This window comes from Panthera onca, chromosome B4 (assembly GCF_046562875.1).
Source record: "Panthera onca isolate mPanOnc1 chromosome B4, mPanOnc1 haplotype 2, whole genome shotgun sequence".
NCBI classification, from domain to species: Eukaryota; Metazoa; Chordata; class Mammalia; order Carnivora; family Felidae; genus Panthera; species Panthera onca.
In genome coordinates, this window is record NC_138345.1 from 116072077 (window position 1) to 116098053 (window position 25977).

The following is a 25977-nucleotide window of genomic DNA, read 5'->3' on the forward strand; positions in this document are numbered from 1 at the left end:
GAGCAGATGTTTCCCTCTTTACATTTAGTGATTCACCTGGCGCAGAGCTCCCAATGCGGGTCTCCGTTTCAAGGGAGATCCCAAGAGAGACACGATTTCTAACCAGCCCCTCTGGTTAGGAAGGGTCGAAAATATTCGGCAGCACACGCCGTCTGCTCCGTACTTGCCACAGCCCTCGGGAAAGGCAAGGGGAACACCGTTAATCCACCCGGGAGGAGAAAGTTGCTCCAGAGCCCAAGACTAGCAGCGCTCGCTAGAAACTTTCCAGCGGCAGCGCGAGCGCCGTCACTTACCCGCGGCAGAAGTCATGATTCCCTGTGCAGCTCGTTTCCCCGTTAGCCCCCCTCAATCCATGCTCCTCTTACAATCCATTGTTTCCAGAGTTCTCTTCAAGAAGAGAAAAGCTTCTGCCAGGGGCCGCATTCCGTCCGAAGGTCCCGCGGCGCAAGCAGAGCGCCGCACAAAGGACGCGACCGGCTCCAGGGACCCAGCGGCGCTCCCGGGCGCGAGCCGCAGGCGGCGGGCAGGCGAGCACGAGCGCCTCCCAGCAGAGCTCGGGGAGGACGGCCAGGCACGGGCACGAGCAGGGCTCACCGCGGCTTCGCCGGCGCGCGCCCCAGTCCAGCTCCAGAAAAAAAAAAAAAAAAAAAAATCTGTACTTCAGGCGCCCCCTGCTCGTCGCAGCCGTAAAAGGCGGACAATAGCTCCAACCTCCTCCAATCAGTGAGCTCGGGCTTCCTCCCGCTCCTGCCCCTCCCACCCACACGCTCATCCTTTGCTCCAATAAGTGGCCCTGAGAGGGGGCGTGCGCTGCGAAGTATTCTGGGAATTGTAGTTTTCTGGACAGACGGGACAGTCGGTAGCAGACGCCGTGGTGCCGCCTGTTCTCCCGCCTTCATTTCCCATCGTGCTGAGGCGGGTGGCATGGCGGAGAAGGATGACACCGGACTTTGACGAAGAGGTGGTTTTTGAGGTAAGGGGAAAATGGCGGTGGATGTGGATTGCCTTTGTTTGAGACGGACAGGGGGGAAGGCGAAGGGCCGATCCCGGGACAACGGATTGGGTGACGCTCCTGCCCGCCTAGGTCCTCGAATCTCGGCGATTTCTGGGCCTAGTGTTGGTGGCAGCCTGACAGGTGTAGCCCCAGGCACCCTTGCCGCGGCAGCCTCGGCCTCAGGCCCGCCCAGAATTCCCAGCTGGGGCTCCGTTGCTAGGCCGGTGGACAGGCGCCCCCTGCTTGTTCCTTCCCCGGGGATGGATATGCTCGCGGGCGTACTCTGCCCGAGCGGGGCGGGGTCCTATCGTGCCTTTTGGATACTCCTGAATACAACTTAGCCTCCCCCTTTTTCGTCCTCGATCTTTTGGGTCAGTATCCAGAAGTGCCTCAGGTCATCCTTCACGGTCGAGGCGTGGCCCTCGTAATGAAGGCAGCAGGTGCCCGTTTTCTAACACGTTTTAAAATCTGTGTGTGGGACCTACTGCGAGTATTTAGGACCGAGGCATATCAACATCTAGGTCTAATTCTTTTGTCCTTTGCCGTTGCGCTAGGTGTAGCCCGTTCTTCTGACTCGAGCCTCTGGGTGTGAGTGCTTTTGTGTGGGACTATTTTAAGACGTTCTCTGCCATCTTGAATGAAACACACACGCGCGCGCGCGCACACACACACACACACACGCGCGCACACACACACACACACACACACACTCTATGGCGAGTATTTTGTTGCCACTTATCTATCAGATGCAGGAGAAAATTCACACCCGTTATAGATATATTGCAAATATGTATGCTTTATGTTCACTCATCCAAATAGATTGTAAGAAATTTTTAAAAAGAAATGGCCTATTCCATACAGTGAGAAAGCGAGGCACTAAGTGCAGAATGATAAATGTTGAAATATGTATAAACTGTTGTTGGAGGATTGATTTGGAAACAGGAGTCTATTCTTGTGGCCTCAGAGAAGCTACACCCAGTAAATGATACCGGAGATAAATCTTGAGCTATGAATCGGATTAGACAGATCGAAAGGAGAAAATGCATTACCGGGAAAGAACTGAATATGCCAAGGTTAGGAGGTGTGAAAGTACCTGGTGTGGATTTTTTTAGGGGCATGAGTGGGAGGGTCGCTATATAAAGTGGCTTCATGTGGCTAGAATGTAGCAGTAGTGAAAGATAGGGCCATTTTATCAAAATGAGGAGTCGATTGGAGGAGCTCATTAGGGAAGACAAGTGTTTGAATTTTGGAAATGAGAGAAAAAATGATGGAATAATGCCTTGGACAGATAATTCTAAGGTAAAATCAAGGAAGCAGTTACAGATTGAATGTGGGGGCTGAAGGAGAGACAAAAATGTAGGTTACTCAGATTTCTAGGGTAAAGAAAACTGGGCGGATGTTATTTTTTTTTTTACCCTATTTTCTTAGATTTCTGAATATAATAGTAATGAATGCCCAAAGAACATTTCATTATAGAAAATAAGCCACAAAATTACAATTATCTGTTAATCTACCAGCCAAAGATGGCCCCTATTAACGTTACAGTATTGTGTTCTTACAGACTTTTTTTATGCAAATGTATGTTTAATGTGTGATATTTTTTAAAGAAAAATGTATCATACGTAGAATTCTGAATGTATTTTTCACTTAAATTTATCATGAGTCTAACTATTCATTACTCTTTGAAAATATTGTTAATAACATAATATCCCTGCATGCATGTTTATCATAATATAACCATTTTCCCATTATTGGATAATTATATTGTTTCAAAATAACCATTGTATCAACACTGATATGATACCATCTTTAACTGCAACTCTGATTTTTCCTTAGAATAATTTCTAGAGGTGAAACTAGCGGGTCAAAGGATATGACAATTTTTTAAGACTTATACAGAAAGGTTATACTAATTTATGTTTCCGTTAGGAATAAGAGCATTGATTTCACCAAATCCTCAGCAACAGCCTTCTTAGTTTCTTTTAATCTTTGATAATTTGATAGGAAAAATAGCATTCCATTGTTCTAGTGTATATTCTATGCATTTATTGGAACCATTTTTATTTCTTTACTTGCCTGTTTCTTTTTGTATTTTTTTGTTCATTTTCCTATTGGATGCTAGCTTCTTAAAAATTGACTTGCATGAGTTCTTCATATGTTACTTAGACCTTGTAAGAAATTGTAGAAAATTTCTTCCAGTTTGCTGTTTAATTGACTTGCCTTTTGTCATGTACATTAATCTTTTCTGTAGCATAATATCAATGAGGAAAGTGTACAAATCATAAGTGTGTGCAGATTGATGAATTTTAACATGTTGAATACACCAATGTAAGCAGCAGCAGCCAGATCAAGAAACTGAACATCACCATCACACCAGAAGCTACCTCTTATTTCTTTTGTCGGTTCTGCCCACTTCAGATATAACCATTATTCAGACTTGGAATAACGAACTTAATTTTGCCTATTTTTATAGTTTATACACTGTGCAATTCTATTTGTATATCTCTTTTTTGGCTAACTTTTTTTCTTTCTGGTTTTGTTAGATTCATCCATATTGTCATGCGAGCATTTGTTATTTCTCCATAGTATTCCATGTGAACGTATGACAGCTTTTTAATCCATCTTACTGTTCATGGTCTTTGAGTAGCATCCAATTCGGGACTATTATGAATAGTGCTGCTTAGTATGTATGTTTTGTTGAACGTATTTCTTTATTATTATTACTATTATTATTTTAAGTTGGGGCAGAGAGAAAGGGAGAGAATTCCAAGCAGGCTCCACACTGTCAGCCCATTGCAAGTCTCGAACTCAGGAACCATGAGATCATGACCTGAGCCAAGATCAAGAGTTGGATGCTCAACCAACTGAACCACCCAGGCACCCCTTGTTGAACATATTTCTGTTGTATATATATTTAGAAGTGAAATTACTGAGTCATAGGAAATGTATATGTTTACCTTTTGTAGGTACTGCCAAATATTCCAACCCAGTTATACCAGTTTATACTCCTACCAGCAGTCTATAAGAGGTCTAGTTGCTCTACATCCTCACCAACACTTGCTAATATCAGTCTGGTTGTTTTTTTTTTTTTTAAGTGTATTTATTTATTCTGAGAAAGAGAGACAGAGTGCATATGTACACTTATGCACCTGTACCTAAGAGCTGGGGAGGGGCAGAGAGTTGGAGGGGGAGAATCCCAGGCAGGGTCTGTGCTGTTAATTTGCATTTTCCTGATAAGGAAGTTGAGAGTCTTTTTTATATGTTTATGACCCCACCCATTGTTTATCTACTTTTGAAAAGCCAATTCAAGTTTTTTGCATATTTTTCAATTGGGTTATCTCTTTTACTGATTTAAAGGAGTTCTTTACATATACCTGATACAAGTCCTTTGTTGGATATGTGTACCTCAGATATCTTATCTCAGGATATGTGTAGCACTCTCTTAATTGTGCCTTTCAGTGAACAGAAGCTCTTAACTTTCTTATAATCCAATTAAACCTTCTTTTGTAGTTAGTACTTTTAAAGAAATATTTGCCTACTTTAAGGTTACAAATGTATTTTCTCTCAAAGCTTTATTTTACCTTTTGCATTTAGATCCGTCATCCATGTGAAACTGATTTTTGTATGGTATCAAGTAAAGGTCAACATAATTTGTTTTTCAAATAGATGTCTGGTTAACCTGGCATTTACTCAACTGACCATTCTTCCACTGAACTACCATGTTGCCTTTGTAATAAATTAGGAAACCTTGTATGTGTGGCTCTATTTCTGGATGCTCTCTTTTCCATTGGCCAATTTGACCATTCTTATGCCAATAACATTATTTTAACCACTATAACTTAATAAAAAATGTCTGATTGGATAAACCTTTCAGCTTTATTTTCCTTCAAGGTTGCTTTTGCTATTTTTGGTCCTTTGCATTTCCAAGTAAATTTTAGAATCAGCTGGTCAATTTCAGTTAAGAAAAAAAAAGGCTGAGATTCTGATTGGAATTGCTTTGAATCTATTGATTGATTCAACAGATTCAATTGATTTGGAGAGACTTGACATCTTTACAATACTAAATCTTCCAATTTGTGAACATTTTTACTCTCACCTTCTAAATGAGGCAGTTTCTCATCTCTGTGTTCTAGAACTGACTTTACAAATAGGGAATATAGGGGAGAAAAATAATTTTCCCTCCTCTACCCTTCTACTTCTTGGCTGAGAACCCTGTATTAAAAGATACATTAGGGGTGCCTGGGTGGCGCAGTCGGTTAAGGTCCGACTTCAGCCAGGTCACGATCTCGCGGTCCGTGAGTTCGAGCCCCGCGTCAGGCTCTGGGCTGATGGCTCGGAGCCTGGAGCCTGTTTCAGATTCTGTGTCTCCCTCTCTCTCTGCCCCTCCCCCGTTCATGCTCTGTCTCTCTCTGTCCCAAAAATAAATAAAAAACGTTGAAAAAAAGAATTAAAAAAAAAAAAGATACATAAACAGAGAAAAACAAACAAGTTTATTAACATGTATACCTCATTTGTTCATGGGATATACTGTGAAAAACCAGAGCTAGACAATATTTAAAGCAGTAAACAGATTTTAATCCTGGCTATCACAATAGAAGAGACCTCAGTGAGAACCAGACTTAGTTGCAAATATAGCCTGGGCAAGAGGGAATTTAATTACTAAGAGGAAACACTGGGATAAGAGGGGTTTTGGGGAGCCTGGGTGGCTCAGTCAGTGAAGTGTCCGACTTCAACTCAGGTCATGATCTCGCTGCTTGTGGGTGCGAGCCCCTCATCGGGCTGTGTGCTGACAGCTCTGACAGCTTGGAGCCTGGAGCCTGCTTCGAATTCTATCTCCCCCCTCCCCTGCCACTCACATTCTGTCTCTCTCTCTCTCTCAAAAATACATAAACATTAAAAAAAAAAAAAAAAAAGAAAGAGTGGTTTTGGCTAAACTGATCTAATAGAAGAATTCTTGCTAAAGACAGGGGTGGGGTGGGTGGGGATTGGACATCAACCTGGGTGGGTGATAGAAAATGAGGAACCCAGTATCTATCAAGGTTGTTATGCTCATGAAGCTGAGAACACATGATCACGATCATAAGCAACAACGTAAGAGTCAGGAAACCATCACATCTGCCTCTCGATAACCCACAAAGCTGGTACAGTGGTACTGGAACTCAGAATCTATCCACTGTCTCTACCGCAACTGCCTCTGCATTACCAGAAAGCTGGTAACACATATTGGAACAAAGGAAAGAAGGAAGGAGGAAGAGAGAAAGAAAAGCCCACTTTGTATCTAGAATCCTAGCTGCAAGATAATTTGAGAAATCTTACATTTAGCTTTCCTGTCTCTTAAACCTCTCCTACCCTAAGAAAATTTGACTGGATATTTTTGGTGTATTTGTTTTAACACTGTTGTTTTAATGATTTTTAGAGTCAGACGTCAAACGCATTTATGTCTTAAGACTTACTCAGGGGGCGCCTGAGTGGCTCAGTCGGTTGAGCAACTGACTTCGGCTTAGGTCATGATCTCACGGTTTGTGAGTTCGAGCCCCGCGTCAGGCTCTGTGCTGACAGCTCAGAGCCTGGAGCCTGCTTCTGATTCTGTGTCTCCCTCTCTCTCTGCCCCTCCCCCGCTCATGCTCTGTCTCTCTCTCTGTCTCAGAAATAAACATTAAAAAAAATTTTAAAAAAAAGACTCAATGTCATATGCTACATTAAAATTAAAATTTTAAATTTTAAGTCAAGCAGAGTTTTGGAAAGTACTCCCAACTATATCCTTTCCCTACTTAAAACTCTTTTTTAAGTGCCTTGATTTAATATCAATTTCCTGGAATATTAGCAACTCTACTATCTTTTCTTATAATATTGACCCAGAGGTCATCTTTGAGTGCTGCTACTTTGGGAGGACCAGGGCTACACTGAAAGATGATGTAGTAGAGAATTAAGAAAGAAAAGAAAAGAAAGAGTGAGATTCCCAGGTCCAGGTCCCAGTCCTTGCCCCAGAATCTGACCTTCTTTTTATCAGTACTAGACTCCAAATATACCTTCAAAGTTAATTCTGTTATCTTGGAACCTAACAACCCCAAGAGGCTCCAATGGAAAGGAGTGGAAAGCATAACCTCAGACTTGGACCTCTCAGGCAGAACAACAACAGGACAAAGTTTCGAAAATGATGAACAGCATGTCTAACTCTGCAAAATAAATACTGAAATGCCAATATCATCATTTTACTCTGTAATTGTTATCTGTAAGATCTTTTGAGAGTATGTAGTCTCTATTGGCCTTAGGCAGGTGTTATAAAGTTCTGATGTTGCTCTTTTGTAGCTTTCAGATTTTTTCATTATAAATTAATTGCAGAACTTTGAGCCATTCATCCTATTTTGAATCCTTCCATGCCCAGAGGAAAGAGTACCTGAAAATAAGAGGTTTTTATCTGAAGGACAAATATTTCTACCTCTTTGCATTATTTGTAGTGTATCTAAACCATTTCTTCGTAACTACACTATAGGGACAAAGTTGTCCTCAAGGGACTCTTTACTCTTTCATATCTGTCCATGATAACCCTATTTCGGTGGCTGAATTCTTTGGTTTTTATTGAAATTCATTCTCTTTTCCTTTGTTCATGACTGGGAAAGCTAATTTTTGCACCTCTTATCTCTATCTCTTTCCCTCCTTCGTACTTCTCAGTAAATTATTAAATGCTAACTCTTTGTTGCCATTATGTTCAGGCGTACTCCTCCCCATCCCCACACTAAGATAAATGTGAGATGGCTCTCACCCAATCTCTCACACGTAAAAGTGTAAAAAATCCTTCCTTACTTGAGAGATTCTCCTTTCTTTATGTTATTTTTATATATTTTAATTTTAAAAATTTTAATTCCAGTATCTTTTCTATATTTGAAGGTTAAATATTATTTGTAGATTCTTTCTATTTGCATTATTGATTTGACTAATGGAAGAAAATTGTTTTTTGTCTGTGAATGTATATATTGACAGTATTTGGTATTTTGATAATGGAATTGCTGTCTGGAATAATTATAAAATTTAAGGTATTGTGTCATCTCATTTTCACTTAAAATTCATCTTCAGTTTTCTGCGGTACATAAAATTCCACAATTGTATAAAATACTCTACTTCTAAATAGTAGCTGAGCTTGGAAGCATAGCAAAACTCATGCTTTTATCACTATCTGAAATTGAAAGAATACTTATTAATGAGTTGTTAAATTAGAACCCTATTGACATAAAAGATTAATCATTAAGGCCAAAGCTAGTTTATTACCAGATGTGCAATAATAAATTTGTTTAACACAAGTTATAAAAATTATTCTTGGGGAACAAGTCTTTGCTTTTTTCTGTCTGGGTGATATTCCTTCCATTTTGGCTTCACATATCCACAGATCTCTAATGAGGATTTTAACATTTAAAAAAGTAAAATAAAACCAATGAAACAACAGATTTGGGGCAAAAAAAAAAAAAGAGTTTAACATTAAAAAAATTTAAAAAAATTTTTTAATGTTTATTTTTGAGAGAGAAGTGGGGGAGGGGCTGTTGAGAGAGGGAGAGAGAGAATTCCAAGCAGGCCCTACCTACACTGTCAGCACAGAGCCTGACATAGGGCTTGAATGTACAAACTGAAATCATGACCCGAGCTGAAACCTAGTCCGATACTTAACTGACTGAACTACCTGGGTGCCCCAGTGCTTAAATTATTTTTATGGTTGTCTTGGTATTTTTACACAGTTCTATTAAAGGCTTTCTTTTTTTTTAAGTTTATTTATTTTATTCTCTACACCCAGGATGGGGCTTGAACTCATAAGGTTGAGTAAATAAGAGTCAAGCCCTTAGAGTTCTCCATTAATTAGGAAATACAGGAAGAGATTTGGCTCATTTCCAGTCCATTTTTAGATCAGGAACTCTTACTCAATTTTAGTTTTCTCGGTTCTGTACCAGTGTTTCTGTAGTTCCCAAAGTTGGGATTTTGTTGATTAATCCACACCATTAATTTCATGTCTCTTTAACAACTTTTTTGAAGTGGATTTTCTACTTCTATATATATCTTGCCCCATCCTTTTAGTTTCACTCTTCCTTACAGCTTCTCCCTTTCTGATGAAAGGGCATAATACATCATTTTGAGAGAAAAATCTCTCCTTTATCTCTTAAGGGAACCACAAATGCTTTTTCTACTCTTTTTATTATCATTTGGGATAAGGAAAAAAGACAATAAAGTTGGATGTGATCTAATAATATCCAGACCTCATTCTAATGTTTATCGCATGCTCTTCTCACAACATGTTGCCTGTGTGTTTGACTTGGTTCTAATTTTTTTTTAAGTAGTTAAAAATGAGTTTTACTTCCTCACCTTGCTTCTGCCCTGCATCCAATAAATGCCCATTATATGCCAGTTCATTAATCAGATACTAAATGATATTAAGGGTAGAATCAGAACTAGGGAGCACTCAATCCACCATTGCTACCTTCCTTTCTCTTAGTTAAGACCAAGTCATTGTCGTTCTTTATATTTAATCAGTTGAGTGTATAAGCTGTGCAAGTCAGTTTTCTCCCTTTGCATCTCTTAAAGCTTTTTTTTTTTTTTTTTGATGGATAGATTTTGTTTTGTACTATATACAATTGTACTTAAGTACATTCGTGCTATTGTATGGAAAAAATGTGAAGTCACTCTTTTTAAAACTTTTTGTTGTGTATAACACTTAATATGATTAATTGGATAAGATTGATTTTGATTGGAAAATCTTAGAAGCCTGCAGCCAGGAAAATTTATGAATATAAGTCTTACCTGCTGCTAGTTTACAAAAAATTTTTAAGTAAACATAATTATTAAGTAATATCCTTTAAAGGCGTTTAAAAACCCCTACTCCTTCTATTACTTCTGCAGTTACTGAGTGATATTGAAGGAATTATGTTGAGGTTTTTTTCAAAGAGCTGCTTCTGATTGGAAAATGCTTAGTAATGATGAAGACACACCCTCCAGTTCAGTGGCCATTTTGTAGTGTGGTTCTTCTGGAGAAACAAGTGGGAACCATCAAAGAAAGAAGTGTATGGATCAGAAGAATATGGGCAAAAGGCAATAAATTTTTCATCTAGGTCAATTGGAGAAATTATAACTATGCTGTCCGTGAGTAGTTTAATTAGTAAGACCAATTTTTCTGGATGCTTTTAGCTTACTTAATCTTTTTGATTTCTGTGATTAGATTTGCTTTGCTCATATTGAGGAACAATTAAATTAATGCTTGGATTCAGAGCTTTGGGTATAGTAATTTAGAAGTTACGTTGAAATATGTAAACTACAAAAAGTATTTCCTGTTATTTTAGAATTAATTTTGCAAGGTACTTTTTATGGTATTATCTATCCAAGGTTTAAGGTTGGGGGTAGGGGAAGCAGTGAGTAGTTATTTTCAAATTATGCTTTCTGATTGTGTACTGATTTAAAGGTGAGTGAAAAGTCTGTAGGAATTCAGTATATTGACAATATAATTAATTGTAATGGGTAAATTTATTTTCCTTTGTAGAGTTTGTAAATTATGACGATTTTAGCTCTTTATATCTAAAAGCATTTTCATTAAAAATAGAGAAAACAGCTACCTTGCATAATTTGGTAATGACACTCTTCCTCATCAGCTTATTTTGTGATGTTCTGCAGTTAACCTGGAAAGAAATAAGGAAATAATAGCAATTAACAACAGGAATTCCTCCTTTTCCATCATATTTTCCCAGAAAATTGCTGTTTTACATGTAATAATTACATTTATACCTATAGCTATAAGCTATATTCAAGGAGAAAAGACTTCTAAAATATTTTTAATAACTAATAAATAATTGTTTCCAGGCAAATATCCTCCAACAAAGCCCTTAATTATAGAAAATCTTTTTTTCATAAAGATTTTGTTTTGAATAAAAGATCTTTTAGAGATTCCTTTGGCATGGCAGAAACTTTTAAAAATATATAACTTACATTACAGTACTTTCTTTTCTGAAGAAATTAAAAACAGATATAAATCTTTAAAGAAAAGTTACCTGTAAGTAATTTGATAGATTGTTTTAACAAGGGACTGGAAACAAAGCCTTCTAGGTAAGCACAGGTTTATTATAAATTGAAGTCTTCATTGACAAAGTCACTCCTACGTTATACACTTTCATATCTCTGTGCCAATGCCTCCTGTCTTCTACTGCCTTCTGTTAGTAGCTAACTGCCTTTTCCTACTGCTTCTTGTGTTTAATAATGGACTTAAAGAGATCAGATGACATCTGACATCTGACAGCAGTTAGCATTTGATATTTTACTGACATTTTAAGTAATGGAACTGTGTAATAGTTGACTAGATGGTTAATTTTGATATAGACAAGTGCACAGGATCATTCTATTCATTTGCTAAACCAACAATTCGACACCTTTTTTATTAGGCCTTACACTGGGCACCTTTTTCCGCACAAATAACACATGAATGTATTCTCATTATGAAAAAGTCAAATAATACAGGGAAAGCATCAGCCCTCCCTTAATCTTCCTTTTCTTCCTAGAAGTAACCACTCTCCTCAGTTTTCTGCCAGATCATTTTCAGTGCAATTATATTCATATGTACATACAAGCAAATATATACTCATAATACACATAGAAATGTTGTATAATATCTATAGGATCAATGCCTAGTAGAATTGCTAGATCAATGGATATATTAATATTTTTACATACTCCCATTAATGGCATCTGAAGTATCTTTTTCCTTATACCCTTACCAACACTATACATGACCAAACTTAACCGTCGCCAACTATCAGGTTAAAATTATATCTTTGTTTGAATTTGCACTCCTTCAATCAAGGGTAAAGTCTAGCATGTTTTTATTTGTATTCACCCATTTGTGTATTTTTTTTCTTTGAACTGCCTCTTTATATCCTTTGCCCATATTTGTAGTTTTTAATATTTTCTTATTGGATTATATGGTTTTATCATAAAGAAATTAGTTTTATCATATGTTGGCCATATTTTCTCTTAAGTGTCATAAGAGTTGTTTTAAAAACTCAGTGAGATAGCCTTGAGAATAATTTGGAAGAATAAGGTACTGTTGTTTTTATAGTCCCAGGATTCTTTGCAGCCAGTTTCAAGGTTTGTGTAATCTGAGGTAAATACATACAAATTATAACTTATCTGAAGAGAAATGATTGGGAATAAAAGTAGGTATTATCGGGAGAATTATGCTTTGTTGAATTTTCTAACTTAATCTGTTAGATAATTTTTAAATTACAAGTCCAGTTTCTGGTTAAAAAAAACACAACTATATAAAATACTGTATTAGACTGAGTTAATGAATTTATTTACTCTAAATTAGTTGCAACGTAGTGAAATAAATAACAGTTTTGGCTCTCTGTTGGCTTGTGTAGATTCAAATTCTGGCTCTCTTATTTCTGTGACCTTGGCTAAGTTACATGTTCTTTCTATGTCGTAGTTTTTCTCTTTTCTCAAACGAGCTCTGCCTCATAAAGTTATCATAAAGGTAAAATGAGTTACCACATAAAATGCTTAGAAATGTGCCTGGTACTTAGAAATGAACGTAGGTAATCAATAAATGTTTGGTGCTGCTGTTTGGGGACGAATTAGTGGGGGAGAGAATCAACCCAATAGATGTGAACTGACACTGATCATTCTCCTGTGAGAAGAAAAGTGCATCTCAGTAATATTGAACAGAATTCACAGCCTCCACTGACATTTCCAAACCAGAGATAAACACTGTTGGAACCTATGAAATGAGCCGGTGGAGCAGGTCAAGGACCGTTTCCGGACTCCCCCCTGCTTGTGGCCCCCATAGCCTGTGGGAAACTGCAGCACTGGAATACTTGCTTAATTTTGTTTGTGTGATCTTGATCATGTTTGTGCCTGCTATGGCTCTATCACCCTTGGTGAGTGGATTTCTAAATTGATAATCTATCGCCTGTAGATTATTTTTCCTCTTTGCATTTATACCTGAAAATTTCCCTTTGGTTTTTGCTTGAATTATTCCCGATTGTACTTTGTTAACTCTAAGATAATAAGTATAGAACTCTTTTAAGAATGAGTAAACAGAAAAGTCATGGAGCCTAAAACAATTCTATGAAGATTTGGAGTTGCCACGCTCCAACAAAGTATATTCACAGAAGGGGAAAAAAAAATCCAGATTTGTGTTTCCAGATTAAAGTGGCTATAGTTCTATGAAACCTAAAGCCACCAGTGAAGGGGGAATAATTTAATAATTTGAGATGAGGACAACCTGAAGAGAGGAAACAATACCCCTGAATTAAAAATTGTACCATGCAGGATCAGCATTTTGGACCTTAAGTGAATAAAATCTGATAAATAAGTATGTTGTTAACCATGTCTTTTACTTTCTGTATTTTGATGCATTGATCATCTCAGGACCTTACTGACCCTGGAGGGATTGCCGCTCCCAGAGTTAACCAATTCCTAAGAGAGAGCAAACCGTTCATCTAGGTAACACACCTCTCACCTGGCCACGACGCATCTGCCCTAATCATCACAGGGTCAGATACCAGACCTCACTAGGGACAACCCCTATGCTTCAGAGCCTGCTGAAATTATGCAGACTAGCCAGTTTTAAGCCTGCTTCCCTTGCCTTCCTCATTCCTTCCCAAAGAAACCACAGTAAAGGCCGTGATCCATAATTTCCTCCCTCTCCCCTCTTGACCAACCCTGGTGCTGCCACCATGACCTCCCCTTCCTCATGGCATGGCCTGCCTCCATCTTTTGAGATCTATGAATATAACTGTCTTTTCAATGGCAGTCATCTCCTGATCTGTTGGCCTTACCTGAGCAATGAAACTTACATTTTAAAACAATAAGGGATACCTGGCTGGCTCAGTCGGTGGAGCATGCAACTCTTGATATTGGGGTCGTGAATTCAAGCCCTATGTTGGGTGTGGTCCTTACTTTAAAAAAAAAAATAAATGAAAGAAGACTTCTTCTAGATACCCTTTTTCCTCAGAGACAGTTTTATGTTATTATTAAGGGTGTAGGCTTTGGACTCAGACCAAAGCTGGTTAGTCTTACACTATTTAACTTAGCCACGTTTTTGACTTCATATGCCCTAATTTCCTTCTAAAATGGTAGGAATAGTAATAATTTCGCTTTAGAAGTTTGTTGTTGAGAGTAAAGTATTATAGGGGCGTCTGGGGGGCTCAGTCAGTTGGGCGTCTGACTCCGGCCCAGGTCATGTTCTCATAGTTCGTGGTTCGACAGCTCAGAGCCTGGAAACTGCATCAGATTCTTTGTCTCCCTCTCTCTCTGCCTCTCCCCTGCTCACACTCTGTCTCTCTCAAAAATAAACATTAAAAAAACTTTTTTTAAGTAAATAAAGTATTATAAAACATCCTTAACTTAATGCCTACCATATAAGCAACTCAAGAAATGTTAACTTTCTTTACTATTACTCTATTTTCCAGCTTCGGCTCTACTCTTTTCTGAAATATTGGCCTCTTGTAAGGCCTTCTTATCTTCTCATCCTCTGTATTACCTCTAGCTGATCTCATCTACTCAATATGTTCCCATACCTGTACCCTACTATGTGGGTTTACCACCATACCTATTTGCTAAAAGCTCAGATCTGTGCATTCAAACTGGGCCACTTTCCTGATCTCCAGATATTTTAGGTCTAAATTATTCACATTTGAGTATCTCATAGGCTCCCTCTTCAACCTTGTTGTGCTGCCACTATTTTATATTTCAGTAAATAACACCACCTAATTGTCCAAACCAGAAATCTAGGAGTCACCTTGCCCCCCTCTGTTGCCAGCCACTTTCAAGCATAAATGGGTAGTAAATTTGAAGAGACAGTATTCACAAACTAAAGAGTGTTTATTACATTTTGAGAAAGGGAGTAGGGGTGAAGGGTAAGATAAAGGTATTTCTCAGTTTATATCTTTTTGTGTTGTTTGAAATTTTTATTTAAAAATAGCAATATGGTCAAAAAAAATTTTTTGTGAAATTGAACAATTGAATTTCCTTTTATAGCATAAAAACAGTTAACTTTTTCTTAAATATTCCCAGAGAGAAGTTAATGGCAGAAAAGTCCTATAATTCTAGTGCCAGACATATAGAAGGTGCTCAATAAATATTTGATTAGTGATAAATGAACAAATTGATGGTTGGATTGCCATTTGTTTTCCCTTTCTAGCTAAGTGATTTTTCTAGTGGAATGCCGCCAGCACTCAGTCAGTGGCATCTAGAAAACAGCAGATAGTTGGTGAGAAACCAGAATCAGAATTTGACCAGTAGTTGTTGTAGACTACAAAGGGCTTTCTAAAATTGTGTCTGCGAACAGCTCCTTCTGGGAAAGAGAAGGAGAGAGTCCATAGGGTACATAAGAGCATAAGAGTTAGTGTGAAAGAGCATCTGAGGTTCTTAGCCTGACACATGTGCTTGGTTGTAAGCCTATAGCATTAAGATGTGCCCATAACCGAATGCAAATTGGTGCAGCCGCTCTGGAAAGCAGTGTGGAGGTTCCTCAGAAAATTAAAAATAGACCTACCCTATGACCCAGCAATAGCACTGCTAGGAATTTATCCAAGGGATACAGGAGTACTGATGCATAGGGGCACTTGTTCCCCAATGTTTATAGCAGCACTCTCAACAATAGCCAAATTATGGAAAGAGCCTAAATGTCCATCAACTGATGAATGGATAAAGAAATTGTGGTTTATATACACAATGGAATACTACGTGGCAATGAGAAAGAATGAAATATGGCCTTTTGTAGCAACGTGGATGGAACTGGAGAGTGTGATGCTAAGTGAAATAAGCCATACAGAGAAAGGCAGATGCCATATGGTTTCACTCTTATGTGGATCCTGAGAAACTTAACAGAAACCCATGGGGGAGGGGAAGGAAAAAAAAAAAAAAAGAGGTTAGAGTGGGAGAGAGCCAAAGCATAGGAGACTGTTAAAAACTGAGAACAAACTAAGGGCTGATGGGGGGTGGGAGGGAGGGGAGGGTGGGTGATGGGTATTGAGGAGGGCACCTTTTGGGATGAGCACTGGGTGTTGTATGGAAACCAATTTGACACTAAATTTCATATATTAAAAAAAAAATAAAATAAAAAAAAAAATAAACACTGAAATCATTGAAATAGTGAGAAAAAAAAAAAAAAAAAAAAAAAGATGTGCCCGTAACCAAACTTTGCTCTTGATGGCTGGTTAAAATTTCAATGCATAAATTCAGATGTAGTTATTTTGAACATAACTCATTTCACTCTTAGAATGCCTATTGAGTTTTAGATTACAAGTCATGGAAAAATAAGTAATTTTCCATTTAGGTGTTTGCTTTTTAAATCTATCATTCTCCCAAAATAAGAAGTGAGGAAAACAGCTGTTGGGCTACTTAAGTTTTGTCAATTTTTCAATGTATGATTGCTCATATTCTAAAACAACATTTCTCAACCTTAGCACTATTGACAGTTTGAGCTGGATACCTCTTTGTGGGGTTCTCCTATGCATTGTAGGATGTTACATAGCATTCCTGATCTCTGCCTACTAGATGCCAGTAACATTCCTCCCCTCCTCAGTTATAACAGCCAAAATATCTTCAGAAATTGGAGTTGGGGGATGGGTGCAAAATCTAGTTTGAGGACTACTGCTCTATAGGAACGTACTGTTTGGTTTTTGTTTGTTTTTTAACTGTCTTAATGGTATTTTTAAAACATGGCTCCAAAAATCACAAAATTGAGACTTTTTATTCCACAAACTTTTAATTAGTTTGTGGAAGGTAAATATGAATAATTGACTTTGACAGGTAATTAGTCATTTATTTGTGACTAATAAGTCACAAGACTGTTAAGTCTCCACTAAGACTGGTTACTTAAAATCTTATTGCTAGAGGATACCTTTGACATTTGTTATCCTTGGTGGGAGTATTGAGTGACCTGGGCATTGTTGTAGAAAGTTTGCAAATCCAAATATTTGCCCAATGTTATATGAATACTTTTTATGAATACGTAAAATATCACATACATATGTTGCAGTGGGTTAATTGGTGCTAGTATAATTAACTCAGAAATTCATTTAAAGATGAAGCTAAATTAACATTTGCTTTTTGTCATATTCTCTTTCAGCAGATATTAGAAGGACCACTACCATTATATGGAAATTTGTAAAGACTTGAGTGTTCTAGTCTAAAATTTAATAAGCTTATCTTTTTCCCAGAGTAAAATAATAAATGGAATTTTCTCAATTTTACATTTTTCTGCCATATTATTTTCTTAAATCTTTTATACCAGACTCTAGGAAAGCCTGGCATCTGATTTTTTTTAAACTTATAATGGACTTTTAAAATTATACATAAAAGGAGAGAATAATACAGTGAAAGGTCTCTATACCCACGACCCAGCTTCGGCTTGAACAGCTGTTAATATTTTGCTAAACTGTCTGATATGTTTCTCTCCCACCCCCACCTTTTTTTTTTTTTTTTGGAGTATTTTATGAGACTGATGCGCTGCCCACTGTGCCGAGAGCCACTTTCTTGGAGTATTTCAAAGCCGATCCCAAACATTACCTGATTTTACCTGTAAATTCTTTAGTATGCATCTCTAACAGACAAGTGTGCTGTCTTCTTTTTTTAAATGCTAACTCCAATATAATTATTTAATAAAATTAGTAATTCCCTAATAATTGTCACCAGCCAGACCTAACGACCAGACCTTTACTATTCACCTGCTTGTACTCACTGACCTTTGTCCCACAGTTTTCCTTAGGCTCTTCTTTCCAGCTTATATCTCTGAAGTCAGGCAAAAGACCAAGGGGCATAGCATCCTGTGATAGAAACTGGAACTACTCCTTAAGCAATAAGGACTGCCTGGACAAACAACTCTAGCCAGCCCAGACCACCTAGACCAGTTTGAATTGAACCCCCAACTCATGCCTATGCAGGTGGACCATGGATGGAGTGACCCATAGAGTGACTGTCAGTTACCTTTACCTCATTGTAATGACAAAATCTCTGCCCAAGGAGAAGCACAAGCCTCATTTACATAACCTAGGGTACATGTAAAGGCATGTTTCCTTAGGATGCATGTGCCACTTGATGCTTGCCTCTAAGTGATGACAAGGCTCCCCTATCTAAATATTCATTGTAATCCTTAATAAAAGAAACCCATTCACCCTTGCTCAGGGAGTCAGGCTTTGGAAGTTATTTATTCCCCATGCTGTCCTTATTTGCTGCAAATAAAGTCTCCTTTGTGTGACAACTTACCTGTTGTAGTTCTATTTTTGACTCATTGAGGAGCAAACTCACGTTTAGTTAGATTACAGTATCACCTAATATCTAGCCTGCATTTGGATTTCCTCGAGTATCTAAAAAATGTCTTTGTATAGTTGTTCAAACCAGGATGTAGGCAAAACTCATATATGACATTTGGGTGATATTTGGATGTCCCTTTAGTCTTGAGCAGTTTCCTCCACTTCCTTTATTATATGGTTCATTTGTTGAAGAAACTGAGTAATTTGATATGTAGAATTTCTGTATTCTGGCATTGGCTGATTGCATAGGATAAGATGGCATTTGATTTAGCATAAAATTATAATTTTTTAGCATACCACTTTTTTATCTTGTTTCTCACAGAACATCATGGGGGTTTTTTTTTGGTGTTTTTTTTTTAATAATGTTTATTTCTTTTTAAGAGAGACAGAGTGTGAGCAGGAGAGGGGCAGAGAGAGAGGGAGACACAGAATCCGAAGTAGGCTTCAGGCTCTGAGCTGTCAGCACAGAGCCCAACGCGGGGCTTCAAACCCAAGAACTTCGAGATCATGACCTGAGCTTAACGCTTCACCGACTGGGCCTGAGCCACCCAAGCGCCCTGATGAGTTTTGTTTCACCACTTGAACAAGTTTAAGAAAATAGCATTCTTATTTTGTACTTAAGGAAGCTGGGACCAAGAGAGGATTTTCCTGAAACATGGCAGCCTATCTGGAAAGTATCAAAACACTCAGTATTTTCTTTGGTAGTTGAAAGCAGTGGTCTTATCAGAAATAGCATAGAAGGAAGCTTTTTAGCAAGGACCTCACCTGTTTTGTTTTGTTTTCTTCCCTATGCCTAGATATTGCTTGGCACATAGAAAATGTTCCATTAGTATTTATTAATGAATGAGTTGCCTAATTTTGCCATTGTTGCCAGGTTGCCTATTCCATCTCTGGCCTAGAACCTGGAAGGTTACAACGTATTCTCTCTGTAAGTGTTTAAAGCAGTTCAGAAGAGAGAACCTAATAATAAAAGTATTTTACCCATCACCTCAATTTCTGCACTAGTTTATCTTCCTTTTTAAATGCAAACCAGCAATAATGGTACTGGCACTTATGCAGAATGCACCACAAATCATGCAGAAAGCAAACAATGCATTAAATGGGTGGTTCAAGCTTTATATATCCATCAGTGTGGGATCTGATATCTTTAATGTGTGGGTAGGCATGAAGTGCAGGTAGTCATGGACTTAAATGAGTCGTTTTCTTGAAGTGCTTGTTCAGCAAAAATGTTGGGGTTTCCTGTCTATTTTTGTTTATTTTTCTTACAAAAATAGGTTTCAGCCATCACAACAATCTTAGCACAACCAGAGACTCTTGGCTGTCTTTCATTTAGCAAAATTCTTTCTGGTGCTATGATGTGTGTTTTCTGTCAGGCTAAAATTTACAGGAATAGTGAACCACAAGGATTTCCTGAGGAGAAGCTCCCACATGCTGTGTCTGAGGTTTCTCGTATTTCTTTTGGCAACACTATCATTCTACAATACTACAGAATTATGGTTTGAGTCCAGTGCTAATAATTTTTTACAAGAAAACAACTTAACTGAAATATTTATGCTTCTATTTTGCTTGAACCAAGGAAAAAAGTTATAACCAAAAATTACCTATCATCACCTACTCTACCTTGCCCTCTACAAAAAAAAAGTCCCTTTCTGAGGCTGCCATCAACCTATAATAATATTTACCATATGAAGCATAGAAATTTCTATGTATTCGTTTATAAATTTAATACCCCAACCTACAAATACAGTGATTAGGGCTGTTGCAACATGGAGCCTGATCTTGTCGTAAAAGAAGAAATACATTATTTTATATATTAGGCCGTCACATTTTAATAACTAACAAATTTGCCTTTTTCTTTCTTTTTTTTCAAGTTTTTTTAAAATGTATTTTGAGAGAGAGAGAGAGAGACCAAGAGCAAGCAGAGGAGGGGCAGAGAAGGAGAGAATCCCAAGCAGGCTCTGCACCAGCTGCATGGACCATGATGTAGGGCTTGATCTCCAAACCACGAAATCATGACCTGAGCCAAAACCAAGAGTTGATAGCTTAACCAACTGAGCTACGCAGGCAACCCCATTTGCCTTTTTCACTTCTCACTCGTGCATAGGGTAGAAAAAGCTTGTCTATATGGTTTCATAGTCCACATTAAAATCAACCTTTTCTAAACTATCACTTGTGGAGTTTTGTTATGGGTATTCTTTGGTAATACAATTGTCAGAAAAGACTAAAAAATATTCCCTTTCTAGGGGTGCTTGGGTGGCTCAGTCAGTTAAACGTTTAACTCTTGTTTTTGGCTCAGGTCATTATCTCATGGTACAAGTGATTGAGCCCTGCGTAGCTATTAGCGCAGAGCCTACTGGAATTCTCTGTCTCCCTCTCTGTCTCTGCCCCTCCCCAGCTTGTGCTCACGTGCTCTCTCTCAAAATAAATAAATACACATTTCAAAGAAAAAAAAGAATCCAGCTCTCTCCTGTTAAGCCAGGTAGTAAGGAGGTTTGCAAAAATGTAAAACAATCCATCTTGTTCAATACCTTTCTTTTTCATTTTGGAGAAATAGTGTTCTCATTAAAAATTACATTATTTACATTAATATTGTAATGGGTTTACTGTTATCTTAAGTAAATTAATAAATATTTTAATTTTTTTGGTTTTAATTTCTAATATGATAAATGTTGTTGGACATCCACAAAAACTCTTTGGGGCTCTCAATAATTTTTAAGATCCTAAAGAGGTTTTGAGACCCAAAAAAATCTGTGAACTGCTAGTCATGATCTGGTTTTCTGAGATCTGTCAAATAGTACACAGGTTACTTGGCAGTTTCAGAGAAAACATGATGGTAATTTTAGCCCCCAAACACTTTTTTTAAATTAATAAAATAATAATTTTACCAACAATCACTTTGCACTCTTAAAATTTGCTCAGTTGTGCTATGAGGTCTAATTTGGTCGGTTCATCTTAGTTAATGTTCAGTTTGTTAACCAGGGGATCTTTGTTTTTCATTTGTGTGTTATCATTGGTTAAATACTAAATTTTATTTTGGCTCTAAAGCGATGGAAGCATAAAAATAGAAATAAAACAACAAAATTAAGGATGCAACTCAGAATACTAAAATAAACATTATGAATAAGAGCTTTAGAGTACATACAGTCTGAGTTTATATGTTTAGAAATGGTCTGATTTGTAATAGCAGTCTAAAAAAGTAAAGTGTAAATAAGAAATACAATGGTGCCTGGAATTATATTCTATCAGACCTGCAGTACCTTCATCCGTAGTCTCCAAAGATTGTCTACTCTGAAATTTTGTCTAACTAGTTACACAAAGCCATGAAACAAGGCACAGTGATAGTCTTGGCAGGCCAAAAATTTCCAGAACTGTAAAACAGTGCTTTCTAGGGTGAAAGTGATGAATTCTGTCACTAGAGATGGGGAAGAAACCAGAATTACTAAAGCATCATTCATAGTTGCATAGCTCATATGAATGGATGTCACACCTTTGATAAGAACGTTGTGAAACCAACCAAAAAGTTAATGAAAAGTTTTACATTGCTAGAAAAGGCAGAATAAGGTACTGACAGAATTACTGTATCAAATGACACCTCTGGACGTTATTGGTATTATTCAAGGTACATGATTAATGCTGCTATTTTGCAAAAAGTGAAATAGCAAGTGTTCCAGATTATGGTGTTTCCAACTGAGTACATATGCTTTAAGTTGATGTGCAGAACACATATGGAGAACAAAGTATTCATTGTTTCTCTTCTATTTAATTACTTTTAAAATTTTCCATTTTGTTATTTTGTGAGCTGTGATATGAACTGGAAAAGGAAGGGACTTTGGGGGTCAGTGCTGACACTCATCAGCTAAGTGTGGAGTAAGAAAGGTATTAGAATTTGAATGAAAAGAAATTTAGCCCCCTTCCCCACCCTGAAGCCTGTTGCCAGAGAACAGTTAGCAATCAGAGTGTGCCTCAAGGTCTTGACTGAGCCTTTAATTAAAACTGGGGTCAGCAAACTAATGCTTTTGGGGCAGATTTGTCCTCTGCTCCTGCCTGATTTTCTGTGGCTGGTGAACTCAGAGTGGACTTCACGTTTTTAAATGGTCAGGGGAAGTATCAAAAGAATGATATTTTGTGACATATGAAAATTATAAGAAGGTCAGTATTTCCATAAATAAAGTTTTATTGGAGCATAACCACACTCATTGTTTTATGTAGTGCTGTGGCTGCTTTTGCACCACAGCAGCAGAACTGATTAGTTACGATAGAGACCATATGGTCTGCAAAGTGTGAAATATTTACTGTCTGGCCTTTTACAGGAAAACTTTGATGACCCTGGAATTAAAGTAACTCTGCTTTGATCCATCTTATTTATTGTTCTTCCCCCATGGGAGTTCACTTGAAGAAAGAGTTCTGCCTTAAAAACAAGTTGTGTTGTGTGTTTTTTTTTTTAAGTATGTAAACTTTTCGAAAGGTCAGCCCAACCGAACAAGCATTCTTGTTCTTTTGCCACTATGGGGACAGAGCAGGGTGAGGTTCACAACTCATTTTGAAAATATTTGAGTAATTCAAGGCGATATTTGAAGATCAAGGCAATATTTGAAGATACATTACGGGTGATGTTAAGATTAACCGTTTGTGCCACCAAAGGTTTTAAGTCTGGTAGAGACATAAGAACATATCCCTCCTTTTATTATAATTTTTTGTGTATTTTTTTCAAAAGAGTATTAAATGTAGCTTTAAAAGGAGGCATTTTACTTATCTTCTATTCTGTCAAATTGATACCCAGCAAATTGCTACCAGTACAAGCAAATTCCCACTCTGCCTCATTTTCCCAAACTCAAGGATATATTCCCTAGAAATATTGGTCTCACTTAACTGCCTCTTCTGTTTCCGTAGTATCCAATACAATTCTGCAATTATTAATTTGCTTGATATTTCTATACTAAGTTATAAGGAAGTTTCCCTGGTGTCTTTCTCTCTAAACATAGGAGGGACTGTTTGTTATTTTAGATAGTATAGTATAATATTTCAGAGTGTTGGCTTTGGAATCAGACCTATCCTGCTTTCTGTATCTAACAGAGTGAGTCTGTTTCCTCATTTATGAAATGGGTATTAACAATAACAATGATCATAATACTTTTTAAAGTTTGTTGTGAACCTTAAGTGAAATGATGCAAGTAGAATGTTTAGTTAAGCTTTTGCCACATGATACTACATTAGCTGTGTTGCTGTTTACTATTGTTTTCATGGTGGTTGTTATTTTATCTCTACTACCTAACGTAAGGTCTTTTTTAAAGTATTAAATATTTTTGTTGAATGGAATCAGGGTTTATTTTTAAACATGTCACCAACTTTGTGCTTTAGAGAAGACAAAGTTAAAATTAAAGCTTGCTATTTATCCAGAAAGAATTGTGCCATGTATTTTCATCCAACAGTGATGCTGATGCATCTGATGATTGGAGTAATTTTGTTTGTTTGTTTTTTTGTTTTGTCTGTTCCAAAACCTGTGCTCTTTCCACCTGGCTTATATATAGTTGAAGTGTAATTTGAGTGATTACTATGGACCAGGTACTGTTCTAAGTGCCTTGTATGTATTTAGTCCTTGAAAGGACCCTATGAACAAGGTGTAATTATTATTCCTATTTTAAGATGAGACAGCTGAAGCAAAGAATTTAAACTGTCATAGGATATTCAACCAATAAGAGGCACAGTTGGGATTTGAACCTGTAGTCTGGCTCCAGAGTTTGTGTTCTTAACCACCATGTTCTAATGCTTTTATTAGCCACAGAATCTCTTGTTTGCCTTATGGTTGTATGTGAGATACAGCTTATTTTAGGTAATTTTCTTGGAGTTTTAAGATTGTTTACAGTGGCAGACATATGGTAGGTCATACATACTTTTGCTTGAATGAATTAGTGAATATGATAGTATAAAATTATAATTAATGTAGTATAATCATTGCTTAATTCTTAGCTTCAAGTAATAACTACTTTTCATTGTAGGCCCTCTTAGGAGCTATCTATAGTCAGGCTTGGCTATTTTGAAGTAATCTACTCTAATACTACAAATATTTGGGCAAAGAAATTGCTTTACAAATCTATTTATATTCCTAAATCCATTTTTTCTTGCTGGTACCCACTCAGAAAAATCTGTGTTTAGAGTTTTTTCCTTTTTTGGGTCCCTCTGTTGAATTGTTGATTTTTTTTTTTTAATGTTAAATGGCAATGTGACAGATAATTCACTTTTTAATAGATGAAGCCTTAAAGAATTGGGGCATACTGGTCATGATAGTGAGTTTCCTATTGAATTTGACCTCTAAGCTTTTTAAATAGCAGTGATCTTGAAATTTGCTTTATTTCATGTCTTTTTCAGAATTCTCCACTTTACCAGTACTTACAGGATCTGGGACATACAGACTTTGAAATATGCTCTTCTCTGTCACCAAAACCAGAAAAAAGCACAGTGACAGAGGGACAACAAAAGCCTCCTGCAAGAGCCCTGCCAAAAGTAAGAAATCACGCTCATTCTCTCTGATTAATCTCTTGTTCTTCACCTCACTAATTATTCAAAGTGCCTTTACCTTTACCCTTGCAAAAACAAAACAAAACAAAAAAAACACATAGGTACCTCCATGTCTTCCTCAACACTGGTTTAAGATATTATGTTTTATTTCATCAGTAGTACAAAACTGTTTAGATAAACATAAATCTTTGCTGTTTTGGACTATCTCAGTAACTTCTATAATAAATGGAAATTAATATGGTTGAAGATTAAAATATATTGTTTATTCAAATATTGAAGTTGTTTAGAGGGAACCAGAAAAATATACTAAAGCCTTAATAAGAATTCAACCAGTAGGACTCATATTAATTGAAATTTTTTTCTTTTCATATTTTTTAAAAGAGAGCACAATTAACATCACTCCTAATCAGGGAAATACAAATCAAAACCACACTGAGATACCACCTCACGCCAGTCAGAGTGGCTAAAATGAACAAATCAGGAGACTATAGATGCTGGCGAGGATGTGGAGCAACGGGAACCCTCTTGCACTGTTGGTGGGAATGCAAATTGGTGCGGCCGCTCTGGAAAGCAGTGTGGAGGTTCCTCAGAAAATTAAAAATAGACCTACCCTATGACCCAGCAATAGCACTGCTAGGAATTTACCCAAGGGATACACGAGTGCTTGATGCATAGGGGCACTTGTACCCCAATGTTTACAGCAGCACTTTCAACAATAGCCAAATTATGGGAAGAGCCTAAATGACCATCAACTGACAAATGGATTAAGAAGATGTGGTTTATATATACAATGGAATACTAGTTGGCAATGAGAAAGAATGAAATCTGGCCATTTGTAGCAACATGGATGGAACTGGAAAGTGTTATGTTAAGTGAAATAAGTCAGGCAGAGAAAGACAGATACCATATGTTTTCACTCATTTGTGGATCCTGAGAAACTCAACAGAAGACCAGGGGAAGGGGTAGGGGGAAAAAAAAGCTACAGAGAGGGAGGCAAACCATAAGAGACTCTTAAATACTGAGAACAAACTGAGGGTTGATGGGGGGTGGGAGGGAGGGGAGGGTAGGTGATGGCTATTGAGGAGGGCACCTGTTGGGATGAGCACTGGGTGTTGTATGGAGACCAATTTGACAATAAATTACATATAAAAAAAAGGAAGAAAAATTAAAATAAAAGAGAGCACA

At 37.4% G+C, this 25977-nt stretch overlaps 3 protein-coding genes across 5 annotated transcripts in view; 1 reads left to right on the plus strand and 2 right to left on the minus strand.

The window, feature by feature from the left end:
- FGD6 (FYVE, RhoGEF and PH domain containing 6) overlaps window positions 1-505 on the minus strand; it is a 116684-nt gene extending 116179 nt beyond the window's left edge. Inside the window, exon 1 of one of the 2 annotated variants that reach the window (XM_078449604.2) lies at window positions 294-505. In XM_078449604.2, coding sequence (XP_078305730.2) covers window positions 294-309 — 16 coding nt within the window. In that variant the 5' untranslated portion in view covers window positions 310-505. The remainder of the gene's footprint in view (window positions 1-293) is intronic. The other variant, XM_078449605.2, reaches the window with a different exon arrangement.
- A 323-nt stretch (window positions 506-828) lies between these two features.
- VEZT (vezatin, adherens junctions transmembrane protein) overlaps window positions 829-25977 on the plus strand; it is a 71831-nt gene continuing 46682 nt past the window's right edge. The window contains exons 1-2 of the mRNA XM_078449587.2: window positions 829-973; window positions 24643-24777. Of these exons, the coding sequence (XP_078305713.1) occupies window positions 938-973; window positions 24643-24777 (171 nt within the window). The 5' untranslated portion in view covers window positions 829-937. The remainder of the gene's footprint in view (window positions 974-24642; window positions 24778-25977) is intronic.
- The window catches only part of LOC132693931 (uncharacterized protein C3orf20 homolog), a 192912-nt gene continuing 177440 nt past the window's right edge, over window positions 10506-25977 (minus strand). For both annotated transcript variants that reach the window (XM_078449585.2, XM_078449584.2), the window contains exon 17: window positions 10506-10644. In XM_078449585.2, coding sequence (XP_078305711.2) covers window positions 10614-10644 — 31 coding nt within the window. In that variant the 3' untranslated portion in view covers window positions 10506-10613. The remainder of the gene's footprint in view (window positions 10645-25977) is intronic.